This window comes from Ciona intestinalis, chromosome 5 (assembly GCF_000224145.3).
Source record: "Ciona intestinalis chromosome 5, KH, whole genome shotgun sequence".
Lineage (NCBI taxonomy): Eukaryota > Metazoa > Chordata > Ascidiacea > Phlebobranchia > Cionidae > Ciona > Ciona intestinalis.
The window spans coordinates 1,545,746-1,557,671 of NC_020170.2; the positions used below are offsets into that span (position 1 = coordinate 1,545,746).

At 34.1% G+C, this 11,926-nt stretch overlaps 3 protein-coding genes across 3 annotated transcripts in view; 2 read left to right on the forward strand and 1 right to left on the reverse strand.

Annotated features, from left to right (window-relative positions):
- LOC100185976 (WD repeat-containing protein 1) overlaps positions 1–2,459 on the forward strand; it is a 5,489-nt gene extending 3,030 nt beyond the window's left edge. The window contains exons 9-14 of the mRNA XM_018811851.1: positions 6–30; positions 243–425; positions 762–866; positions 1,143–1,334; positions 1,636–1,780; positions 2,000–2,459. Of these exons, the coding sequence (XP_018667396.1) occupies positions 6–30; positions 243–425; positions 762–866; positions 1,143–1,334; positions 1,636–1,780; positions 2,000–2,106 (757 nt within the window). The 3' untranslated portion in view covers positions 2,107–2,459. The remainder of the gene's footprint in view (positions 1–5; positions 31–242; positions 426–761; positions 867–1,142; positions 1,335–1,635; positions 1,781–1,999) is intronic.
- A 96-nt stretch (positions 2,460–2,555) lies between these two features.
- On the reverse strand, positions 2,556–6,923 carry LOC100183659 (sodium-dependent glucose transporter 1A). The gene is made up of 8 exons (XM_002129239.5): positions 6,628–6,923; positions 5,976–6,118; positions 5,281–5,423; positions 4,642–4,800; positions 4,288–4,477; positions 3,700–3,914; positions 3,169–3,352; positions 2,556–3,072 (listed from the first exon to the last, which is right to left on the reverse strand). Exons 1-8 carry the CDS (start codon positions 6,787–6,789, stop codon positions 2,886–2,888), a joined length of 1,383 nt encoding a protein of 460 aa, XP_002129275.1. The 5' UTR covers positions 6,790–6,923; the 3' UTR covers positions 2,556–2,885.
- A 2,217-nt stretch (positions 6,924–9,140) lies between these two features.
- On the forward strand, positions 9,141–9,972 carry LOC108949493. Its single transcript, XM_018811852.2, has 3 exons — positions 9,141–9,237; positions 9,311–9,583; positions 9,731–9,972. Exons 1-3 carry the CDS (start codon positions 9,183–9,185, stop codon positions 9,970–9,972), a joined length of 570 nt encoding a protein of 189 aa, XP_018667397.1. The 5' UTR covers positions 9,141–9,182.
- Positions 9,973–11,926: the final 1,954 nt, after the last annotated feature.

The window sequence follows — 11,926 nt, forward strand, 5'->3', positions numbered from 1 at the left end:
TGTAGCAAATTATATTTACTCAATTTCAATGTTTGTTGCTATTTTTCTGTTCTTATTTTAATTTATTTGTCTTCGTTATTGTCTTTAAAGAATAATTTATGTTATGCTTAAACAAAGCATTGTTTAGTGAAAATGCTAAATATATTCCTTCGTTCTGAACTTGAAAGTGTTACCTATACGATATTTTAAACATTAAAATTTGTACTTTAATATTTTAGTAATACTTGTATTCTAATTAACAGGTAGTCTCAATGCTCTATGATGCAGATAGTAACAAGCTGATCACTGTTGGCTTGGACAACAATGTGAGGTTTGCAGATTGCGACACAGCTGAATATAATAATGATACCATTCCTCTTGAATCGGAACCGACAGCCATCCGTAAAACAAAAGATGGCAAGCTTGTTGTTAGTTGTCAGAAAGAAGTAAGAACTTTGAAATGTTTGTAATTAAATTCCTGGTAATTAGTAGCCTATGGGCCTTTATTGAATTAGTAGGTTTCGCTTTCTTTAAATGTTTTCTGGTTGCAGAAATATTTTTACCATTATTCTTTTTAAAAAGGCATTTGTGGTTTTGGTTATATTGACATCATAATTAAAGTATAATGGGTTCGATGTGTGTTGATCATTCAAAGTAACATGAGCGATAATTCTAAAGCAGGCATGAGGTGTAGAATGTAGCTTCGTGTTTTGACCACTTTAACCTACAGACAAACAAATTAGTAAAATTTGTTTATTTTTAACCTATTTGTTACATTGCAGTTGGTGTTAATTAAAGATGGAAATAAAGTGTCTTCACTCCCATGGAAGGTACAACACCCTTCTAAGATAAACACATTTGGTTCTACTATCATTGCAAAAGGCAAAGTAAGTAACTTGATTATTTTTCCAAATTTTCATATTGGTAAAAATAAAAAAGAAAGTAATAAAATTATTGGTCAAGATTCCTTACAAAAGTATTGCCTAGTCTTTCTGTTCCAAACCCAAATATTAAGTATAATTATTTGTAAGCGTAAAATAAAAAATGAAATGACTAGATCACAATATGCACTGAGGCTTTCTTAAGTACATGAGAAGTGCAGACGCACTGTTTTAACCAACTGTATTACACCTTTAACAGTTAAAATTACCTTATTTTTAAAGGAAACCATTACTAGCAAGGCGGTAAACACATTTCAACTTTACAATATTGAGGGCAATTCCATCACTGAAAGCCCTGAAGTTTACAAGATAATGAATGAAGTTTCTGCCATAGCTGTTTCACCTGATGAAACACTTGTTGCAATTGCTGATGTAAACCAACTACCGATTTATGAAGTGACAACGGGATTTAATGTGAGTTATAAGACAATTTTTGTAAACGAGTAATGAATTGTACTTTTTATCCTCGTACAGCGAGAGGACAACAGTTGTTATAAGCATGTGTGTATTGTTCAATACACCTTGTTTAAACATGTATTTAACTTTGTTTTTGTATCTTTTTTACGAGTTTTTTCTATTGTTTTGGCTTGCCCAAAGTCATACGTTGATACTACAATAAAACAGGTAATATAGTGTGAGTGTCTAACCACAAAACCACTGTTGCCAGTTTTTCTCGTTTTTTTTTGTTAAATACTAAGTTTTCTTTTTGTGTTAGGAACCAGCCAAGCAGTTTTCTGGCCACTCCAACAAAGTGGCGGCAATTGCGTGGTCACCAGATAGTCAGCGCTTGTGTTCCGTATCTGTTGATTGTTCAATTATGGTGTGGGATTATGCTACTGGTGAGAAGCGAACAGTTCAAAGTAAGTAGAGCAATTTAGGTCTTGAAATGTTTTATCAAAAAGTCATGTTTATTACCTCAAATTTTTTTGGTTACTCAAAAAAATGTTTGTTTTTTTCCATCAAACAATTTTTTTGTTTTGTTCTTTAAAAATTGTTTAAACTTTTTTAATTGTCTAAAAACTATAATAAAAGGTGTGTTTTATGCAAACACATCAGTTTAATAACATTTATTTTAACAGGGGCTCATCCAAAGAGTGTAATAAATGATGTGGCATGGTTGGATAATCATACTGTTGTAACTGTTGCCCAAGATTGCTCAGTGAGGCAGTGGACTGTATCATTTTAACTTTACAATTTATATTCAATATTAACATGGAATGATATACTTTGTGGAAACACAGTATGATACAATGCCTGCTTTCAATACAACCATGTTATATATACCATATGTAGAATGTACTTTACTCAGTTCATAGTATTTAAGAAACATGCCTTTAATAATTAAAATTAAATTTGCAAGCACTTGTACAGCGCATGTTTAATCATTTATCAAATATATTTTATATGTCCGGATTTAAACAATATACTTGTATTGCTTGTGTAAAATTTAAACAGAAATTGTTTTATTTTGGTTGTAATTTTAATGAATGTAAATGCTGCTTTTGATTAATGGAAAATAAATCTTGAGGTAGAATTGTATTTTGTGATACACAGCTTTAATAATTCTAAAACAGTTCATACTGCAATTTAAAAATTATGTTCTGTTATTTTGATTTTGTATGCAAGTCACTTTCAAAAGAGTAAAAAATACTTTTATTAGATTTTATATAAGTAAAGTCAATATGTCAAGGCATACTGTGGCCTTAGGAGTTTAACCCAGAGTTGGCCCATTATTTCCCAGAGTGTCATTTCCCTAATAAATATGACCTACACAGGACATCAATTGTTAGTATCGTAATATTTGAGGAGAAGAGTTAGTTTTAAAACTAAGATATGTCTGGTAGACAATATTTCAGAAATTATTCGGTATATTGAATAGGCGATTCGTGTAAATAAAATTGCAAGTACATTAAATATAAGGCAGAAGATTAAAAATTTCTCAAGACACAAAAGGGTAAAAAATTATTAAGCAGCCCTGTTACTGTAGCGTGATGCAAATCGAAACATTACGAACATTAACACTGTTAGCAACATAATATAACCAAGCGAAAAGTAAAGAAACGACATTGGGAAACTTTCAATAAGTTGACCAACTGGAATTGGTAAAACCATTTCACCCAATGCTCCGCCAACTATAAAGATACTGGCAGCTCTGTATTGAAAGATAAATTATAAAACATAAAAAGTTGCAAATACAGGAATCTTATTTCAGCAAAATATTAAACACCAAGTAACCAAACCAATTTACCTTCCATTTACTACAATATATTTCTCCGCCCAAACAAATGCCATGCCGTATATACTAGCTGCAGAAAAACCACTAATTCCAACCCCAAGCCAGAATAAAACGGGTGCAGATGTTGCATACAATGGTAAGCATAACATCAGGATAGTGGATAATAATAGGACAACAACATCCAGCACCAAAAGCACTGTAGGAAAAATTTGTGCGAATTTTATCAGAATTTAAGCAATTCATATATATATATATATATAAACTTACCATGAACAACATTTACAAATTTAATGCTACATTTGTGAATAGGGTGTATAAGACACTAAACAAACATTTCTCTAACCAAACATAAAAAGATAACAACTTGTAAGCAGGCTTAAGGTGCATAAACAAACATGCTACAACAACTGTCAAGTATCATGCATTTGTACAGGTAAAAGTAATTAATATCCACATAATAAATATTAAATACCAGGCGTCAACAATACAGAACTCAGAACTTTTAAGAGAACAAGTTAAGAATTGCTATTTATATCTGTTTACCTTTGGCTGAGAACTTCTTTGCTAAAATAATGGAACAAAATTGGCCGACAGCAACAGAAACGTAGTTCACAGTACTCATGTCAGTTGCACTATCCTTTGAGTAACGCATACCGGGCACATCACTTATTGCAAACGTGTATAAATAAGTTATAAAGCCAACTTCAGCACCAATATAAACAAAGTAAAGCAAAAATAGGAAGCACAAGATTGAATATCTGGAAAATACAAACAATGTTGTTACAAGCAAAAAAAGGTAAACAAACAGTTTTTTGATCCTTTCTCACATAACTTCTGGCCAAACGTATTCTACAAAAAACAAGGCAGTGTTAAAGTAAAAGATAGAAAACTAAGACGTTGGCGTCATAAAATATGAAGAATTATTCACAAACAAATGCAAACATTCGCACATTGGGTGTCAAACATCTATGAATGCAGAGGTAGTCATGCTGTCATGCATAATGTTGAGATAACTGCACAATCTCCAAATTTTATGGTTGCCATGCACCCCCCCAGCCTTTCCAGGTTTGGCGCTTTTGACATGACCAATAACATAAAAATAGAAAAAAAAACATATTAATATATTATCACCTAAAAAACTTTTGCTCTCTTTTTCTTTTTTGTTCTCTTTGAGCGTTTCCATTTTTAAGCTTGGTAAATAATTTCAAACAAACAAACAGCAGTGAAACTAGTGTGCCAACAATTGCCATGATAATGTATATTATGCTTAAGTACGGTATAGAAGTTTCTTCAATATAATGCACTTCATAATTCAAAGTCTCTGTAAAAGTGTTTTAATACATTATATAAATAAAAGAAACATACTTGCATTTTTTTTTATATATTTGTTTAAATAAACAATCTTAAAAGCCATATTTTAGTATGGATTTATTCAGGAAAATAAAAAACACAGTGAATATAAAATGCTAATACAAATGCCCTTACCAACAGCAGCGGTGGTAACATTAGAACGTTCAATTTCATTCAAGAATGGTTTTGCTAGCGCAGGTGTAACTGCACATCCGAAGCAATAACAAAAATGAATAAACTGCAAGAAAGGAGCTACCTTTGGCCCCCACAGATGTAAACAATAAACATTTCCAACTGTAAAGAAGTAAAATATATATATATATTATATATATAGCCTATAGAATAGCCCTATACCATGTATTTTGTTAAAAACAACACAACACGGAACAAAATGTTAACTAAGAATTTCGAATCACGTTCAAATATATTTAGCCACCATTTTATATTGAATATACTAAATAATTGAATTTTATTACTATAACACTAAATACATCTGCATTTAATGTAAAAGCTAAGAAATACTTGCACATTATTACCAATAAATTAAACTATGTTCTACTGCTAGTTCTACCCGAAATAACTTCATGTATATAATTAGTTTTGTATGATTTATATATGTAATACCTTATTCTTAATTAGTATTCTTGCTTTCATGCAATAGTTGTGTAAATTAATTTCACTTTATGGCCCATAGTGAATTAAAGTTACATGACAACATGGATATCTAAAATTTTAATTTAAAAAACTGCTACACATTTGATAGAGTTTGCTTACTTGTTTCAAATGCACCAAGTCCTATTGAATTCAGAGCAGTTACAATAAACAACCAAACAGTATTTGTTGCCATAGGAATAAATACCAAAAAACAAGACATGCACATCAGTGATGCAATAAGGGTGAGGTGAATATCAATCATTCTGAAATAAAACTTAAATATGAACCCTATCGATAATATGATTTGCTCTATTACATTTTTAATCAAATTAAATTAAAAGTAACTTTATCCTCGCGTGGCCCGGAAAATAACAGTCGTTATAATAAAATGGGGTTCTGCTTCATACACCACATGCTCGCTTACAAGTTACCATGTATGTAAGTTTGTCTGTGATCATACATTCTATATGGCTGACAATTTAGCCAACCCATTAGTGACCACTGGATTAGAGCAATTTCCGTTAACTGTCTTGCCCAAAGACATATGCACCAACACTAGTAGCAGCAACGAGTTTTGAACTCATAACCTGTGGGTTGGAGTCAGGGATGTTAACTCCTGTTCCACCTCGCTAGACATTCCACAAATTTAGTTAAACAGTGATTAGTCGCAGGCACATTTATGATTTTTTAGAACTTAACTTAAAAGTTTTAAAGTAAATTGTCAGAACAAATATTTTAATAACAATCGAAATGCATCATTATTTTATATAAGCATTGAATTCATTTAATTGTAAAAACAAAGTTTATGCAGCTACCCATCTAGTAGTCCAGCTGCAATTGATCCAAGTAAATACCCGCCGCCACGTGATATAATAACTGGAGCAACTTGATCGATTGTAACATTGATGTTTTGCGCCAATGAAGGAATGGCTAATCCAAGAATAGTGAGATTGAAACCCTGTATGGAACATAACATGTTTTATTGTCGTTAAGAAATACATTATTCAACAGCACTATGGAACAGCAACTGGTGTAAATGGCTTTAGTCCAGAGAATATAGATTCAAGTTAGGCGCTGCTACCATTGTGGGAAAATGTGTCCTTGGCCAGGACTTTACATCGGTTGCTCCAACCTAGTGCCCTTTATGTTTTAGGTTGTCTAAGTTATTTACTATACATTTAAAAAAATATACACATGTGGTTGTGGTAACGTGTTGTGAAGTGTATGGAAATAAAACACCCCTGTTCAGTACCAATGCCAGGCCACACGAGTATAGTTAAGTTACAATAATTCACTCATAGGAATAGATACCTATCCAGTATTGTGTTCATTTCTGATGAATTTATTTAAATATTTGTGAAATTTAATATTACGGATGTTTTAAAACATACGTCTAATTAAAAAATGGCTTGCTCTACACTCACAAAGCAGTAGAAAAATATAAGAAATCAGTTAACAGTCGCTTACCATAGTAAGATAGCCAGCTCCTAACACGGCTGTTTTGATGTAACGTGATTTTTCTGTCTTGCCATTGCTACATTCCTCCGTTTTGTTTTTAATTTCATTTGTTGGGTCGACTACTTTTGCTAATAAAGTATCGGCTGTAGCATCACTGCAATTTTCGGACATAACCGCATACACTCCTCGCACGCAAGTGAAAGCAACTGGACCAAACAAAAAGTACTGTTGGTCCGTTGCCCAGTTAATAAAAATTCCCTAAGATGCGACAATATTTATTCACAGCAGTTTTCAACGGGGTCTTTCTATAAAGATGTATAAAAGACAAACAGTAATAACCATTGATTGATTCTGAATCCTTACATATCTGTAACCCTCTTCGGCTATAGAATTTTTTTAACAGTCAAGTGCTTAAATGCAGTTGATCAGCTTTTTCCCATTGACAAATGCAGTTGATCAGCTTTTTCCCATTGACATGGCTTTTATTTGGTCTCTTCGGTCACGGTAACGAAGATTGAAAAAGTTTATTTTAGTACTATATACTATTCCTCTTGCTACTTTCTGAACAAGCTATTTTCGCTAAACAAAATTCACTGAATTACCATATTACCTAAATGGGTTCTAGGGTATTTCCCAGCGCTATTTCCCACGGCCATTTCCCCTGTATACGTATTTAAACAATTGGGGAAACATGGGAAACTTTGGGGTGAGAAAGAGCGTGTGCCAAAAAGCCGGAGGAAAAATCCCGGCAAGAAATAGTCCGACCAAAAAATTAAAACCTATAATAGTGTTTTTAATATATTTGGCAAAACTAACCTTTAATTTTCAAATTCAAAACAAATTATTCGAGAATCGAGACCCATAAAAAACTCCTGTTATAGAAACATTTCTGGGAATAAACGTGGTTAGTGGTGTTTAGGCTTTAGCACTGTAAATACAAAGGAAACTTAGGTTCAAGACTCGTAGCTGCAATACCATTGCTGTAGTGGCCCTTCATAAAAAAAAAAGTCTTATCGCCCTGTGGGGGCAACCAACCTCGAACGCTTGAGCTAACACAGCCCTAGCAATTCGATCGCTTCATTATGTGCTTGTTTTTTGTCTTCTCCACTCTATATTTTACTGTGGGATAAGATAGGACACCATTAGCACCCATATTTCCTATGATGGTGTTTTTAACAATTAACAACGCTCTTTTAGAGTCGTGAAGATACGGTATTTAATTCTTTATAATTCTTTGTTTACTTACCAAATGCCGCTAAGTATATTTGACTACTTTGAACTGTGGCTGGTCCATGGCCTACTCAATACATTGAGTAGGCCATGGCTGGTCTCACCAGACTTAAATGATGATTTTATTATTATCACGGTTAGTATTTCAAAGGCAAAACTGATGCAACATACAAGCGTATATCAACATACAAACGCTGCAACGACCGTGTCACATACTCCCGACACGGTAATAATTTACTTTCAAAAATTCTTTTTAATCTTGATTAGGTATTTTTCATGACATGAGTATCGGTTTCGAACCCGACCTGGTTCTATAGCCCTCGACACCAACACATCGAACTTCATGATCGGGTCCATTTTTTACGCTGGCGCCATTTGCATGCGCGCCATTTGCGATTTCATACGGTTCGACTTTCGGAGCCCACAGAGCGTGAATCGCCTATACAAATGCATGGTCGGCATGTGTTCATTTGCGGTTCTTGTAAGCGATACAAAGCTAGAAACACCTATAGCGATTGTTTTAACATTTAAAATATAATTTCTAATATAAATCTTGTTATATATAATATTAAATCTAAGAATTAATGTGAAGTAAATTAGCATTTTGACTGGTTTTCAGCGTACAGTGTGGTTTAACAGGGTACTTTACGTTGGCGATTAATACTAGCAGCAATCAGCATAGTTTTCCTAATATGATAATACCTACGAATCTACAGAACCATTATATACTACATTTATAATCCAACATGAGTAGATATAGCGGACATATATAATATATTCATTTATTAATTCATCATGTAAAGCCTATGTGCGTAGGAAATCATAGTCTCAAGGCCGAAGTCGTTGTCTATTACTGTAAATTATTACATGAAGGAGTAGTGCAGCATAAAAGCAATGTATGTGTGGTTACGTTTTCATGGTGGTTAACAATGTGACAAAAATCCAAAGCACACGAGATCACAAAGTTATGTGTCCCATCGCTAACCTAAAGGAACCTCAACAAACGTTGTATGGGTTCATAGAACGCAAAACACATTCTCTGTGTCATCATAGACGCATGTTGTGGAAGGAGTTCGCATTACGCGGTAAGTTATGTGCACAATACGACAAACGCTTTGATTAGAAAGAGAATCGGTTGATTGGCTGCATTGGCTATAATGTGGAAGCAGGGTGTGTGGTACATGTATAATTTTGTAACGGTATGGGGTAGCATGTAGCAAATATATATTTTTGGGGGGAATTAAAATGAAAAGTCAAAACAGCTTTATAGGTACCATGATGTACAATAATTTTTTTCCAGATTTATAAAGAAATATAAGCCGTGTTTAGTTACCATGAATTGCATAACTTTTCTCTTAATTTGTTGCTGTGTTGTGGACAAAATATCAGGTAACAAAGTATAAACAATAACTGTGGCTTAAATTCATATGTTTAATATTCTTCGTGATTCTTTTCATTACAGGCCAACTAATAACAAATACTGGGAGTTATTCATTTTCGTCTTATTCAACGAAAGCAAGCAGAAGAGTAAACGTTCGGTTCATGATGTGTTTATCTTCTGTTCCTAATCACATCAGAGCAACAGCGATAGCCACCGACCATTCACTTCCTCACAAATTTAACTTGACTGTGCTGGAAGTTAAAATCGGCGATTTTGTGGCAGAGTTGGAACGCACTGATCAACACACAGGGTGGGATACAATGATTATTGTGGACTGGAAACTGTACATCACCGGTAAGTCATTTACTCAGGCTATTGCAAAAAATATATACCAGATTGTAATATATGTTATATTTTTCCGGCCATAAAGTCATATACTTGGTATATACTTAAAATTGGTTTAGGCTTTTTCAATTAGCATTAAGTTTATGGGATTTACAGAAAAATCGGTTTTCTTTCGGAATAAGATAATCTGGATTCCCGATTTGGCACAAAGAGTCACGTCTTCCAACAAAGAAGCATCAGAATATTGCGCAGAAAACGGCGGAACATTGGTGGATATTGAAGACAAGGAGATGTATGATGTAGTTTATCATTATATCAGAAACAATTTCAAGTTCGGGACAATTTCTTATGCTCGGTTTTGGTTGGGCTCCAGTTACAACTCAACGTTGAGTTTTTAAACGAGGTATATTTCTGTTATAATAAACAAAAATATTCTTCGTTTGACGGTTATTATTTTTTGTGGGTGAGGTCCTTGTCAAGGACCTGGGAGTTAGGCCAGATTTGGCCCATTACCCCAACAGGTGGGTTGGAGCAATGTCGGTTAAATGTCTTACCCAAGGACACATACGTCGATCAGTATTAGTATCGCCGTCGAGCATAGAACCAGGGACACCTTGGTGACGATGCAGACACCTAAACCACTGCGCCACGGCGGCGAAAAACATACAGTAGCCGTTACACAACACCTTTTGCACAATAGGAGCTCGATACAAATATCATTTATCGACTGAATACAACAATTAACTCACAGTAAAATAACCTTTTGTCAACACACCGAGAACTGCCGGACACACTCAAAACGAGAAGGAGGAAAAACGTACAGTGCACGGTATACGTGACACGCAGTAATCAAGCGAGCGGTAGGAACACGCGAAAACGTTAATCAAGTGTAGAAAACAAGCCGTGCGTAAAATATTGACATTGACAAGGAACTCAAAAGAACACAAATAGTGAGAAGAAACATACATCCTGATCGTGTTTTAAACAATTAACAACGGTCTATGGGAGTCGTGAGGATACGGTTTTATAATTCTTTGAATGTTCCTTGTTTCCTACCAAATGGAACGAAGAGAATTGAAACAAAAGATGTCCCATCTTCCCACACCCTGCTATAATTTTAAAACGTACTTTTGTGCTTGCTGTGTCCCTAATTTAAGCCATATTGATCCCTGTCTATTTTCTTTTGTCCGTATCTCAGTTTTTCTCACAAAACTAAAACTAATTTTATCTAAAACTAATGCAAACTCGACAACTACGAAATTTCGGTGTTTTTAATATGATTCAGCGGACATTCAAGTAATAAGCATCTTATTATTAGGCTTTTTTCAATTATTAAACAAAAGTTGTATTCGTTCTATTTTTTTGGAAATCTTATAGTAATCGCCTCTACTACGCGCTTTGTAGTGAGAATGCTGTTGAATGTTACCGTAACTATTGTTTTCCACTATCATCAAATGGGTAGCCGTAAAAGGCGATGTAAAAAAGGGTTCCAACTTGCCCCGTGTCCCGACTTACCCCGCCCCACTATATTACAGACCATGGAAGTAACACAAAGCCATGGAGAACCTGGATACAATGGAGATTGGTGGACTGGCTTCCCTGCAAATGTTGTGTATTACAACCGTTTAATTATGTTTGTCAACTCGTACAATTACGGACATGGAATCTACAACCGTGCAGCAACAACACGTTACTGGCCAATGTCTTCTCTCTGTACCAAACACATCAGTTGAGAAACAAAACAAAAATCAGTTGAGAAAGAAACAAAACAAAAATCAGTTGAGAAACGGGTTGTCCTGGTATTGCAGTACCTCCAGGTTCGGCCCACATTCCACTCCGGTGGAATTTCTCAATATTTAATCACGTTTCCAAAGTATTAAAGCAATAATATATATGTTGGGGTTGAAAATTTGAAGTACACCTCACATACAGTAAGATAATATCATTTAAAGATATATACATGGCGGTGTATCAGTTCAATAAAATAATTGTAAAAGTGCAATGCAAAAAAATAGTAATTTTTCTGTTATTGAGCTGCAAGATTTGTACCAGCACAATAATCCATGCCTTCTATGTAATGCATACTTTGTACACATATTACAAAACCAACACTTAAACTTTTGCTGTTTTGAGTAATTAAACATTACAAAGTTGCATTTTTAAAATTGCTGAGGAGATAAAGGTTTGCTATTTTGTATCTAGCTTGGTCAAATTATAACAGATAAAAGGTTTGGATTGAATTATATGACCACTTTGAAAATTTTTGACAGCATCATTTAAAAAAACTGTTTCTATGTTTTACAACCCAAGTGCCTGGGGAGGACTTTTGTTTCTCCTTTATGAAAGTTTTGA

Coding starts and splice junctions, on each gene's coding strand:
- LOC100183659 (XM_002129239.5), bottom strand. CDS start 6,789: ATGTCCGAAAATTGCAGTGATGCTACAGCCGATACTTTATTAGCAAAA. Junction 6,119..6,627: donor GAGCTGGCTATCTTACTATG/GTAAGCGACTGT, acceptor TGTTCCATACAG/GGTTTCAATCTCACTATTCT. Junction 3,073..3,168: donor TATATTGTAGTAAATGGAAG/GTAAATTGGTTT, acceptor CTTTCAATACAG/AGCTGCCAGTATCTTTATAG.
- LOC108949493 (XM_018811852.2), top strand. CDS start 9,183: ATGAATTGCATAACTTTTCTCTTAATTTGTTGCTGTGTTGTGGACAAA. Junction 9,238..9,310: donor TGTTGTGGACAAAATATCAG/GTAACAAAGTAT, acceptor TTTTCATTACAG/GCCAACTAATAACAAATACT. Junction 9,584..9,730: donor CTGGAAACTGTACATCACCG/GTAAGTCATTTA, acceptor TGGGATTTACAG/AAAAATCGGTTTTCTTTCGG.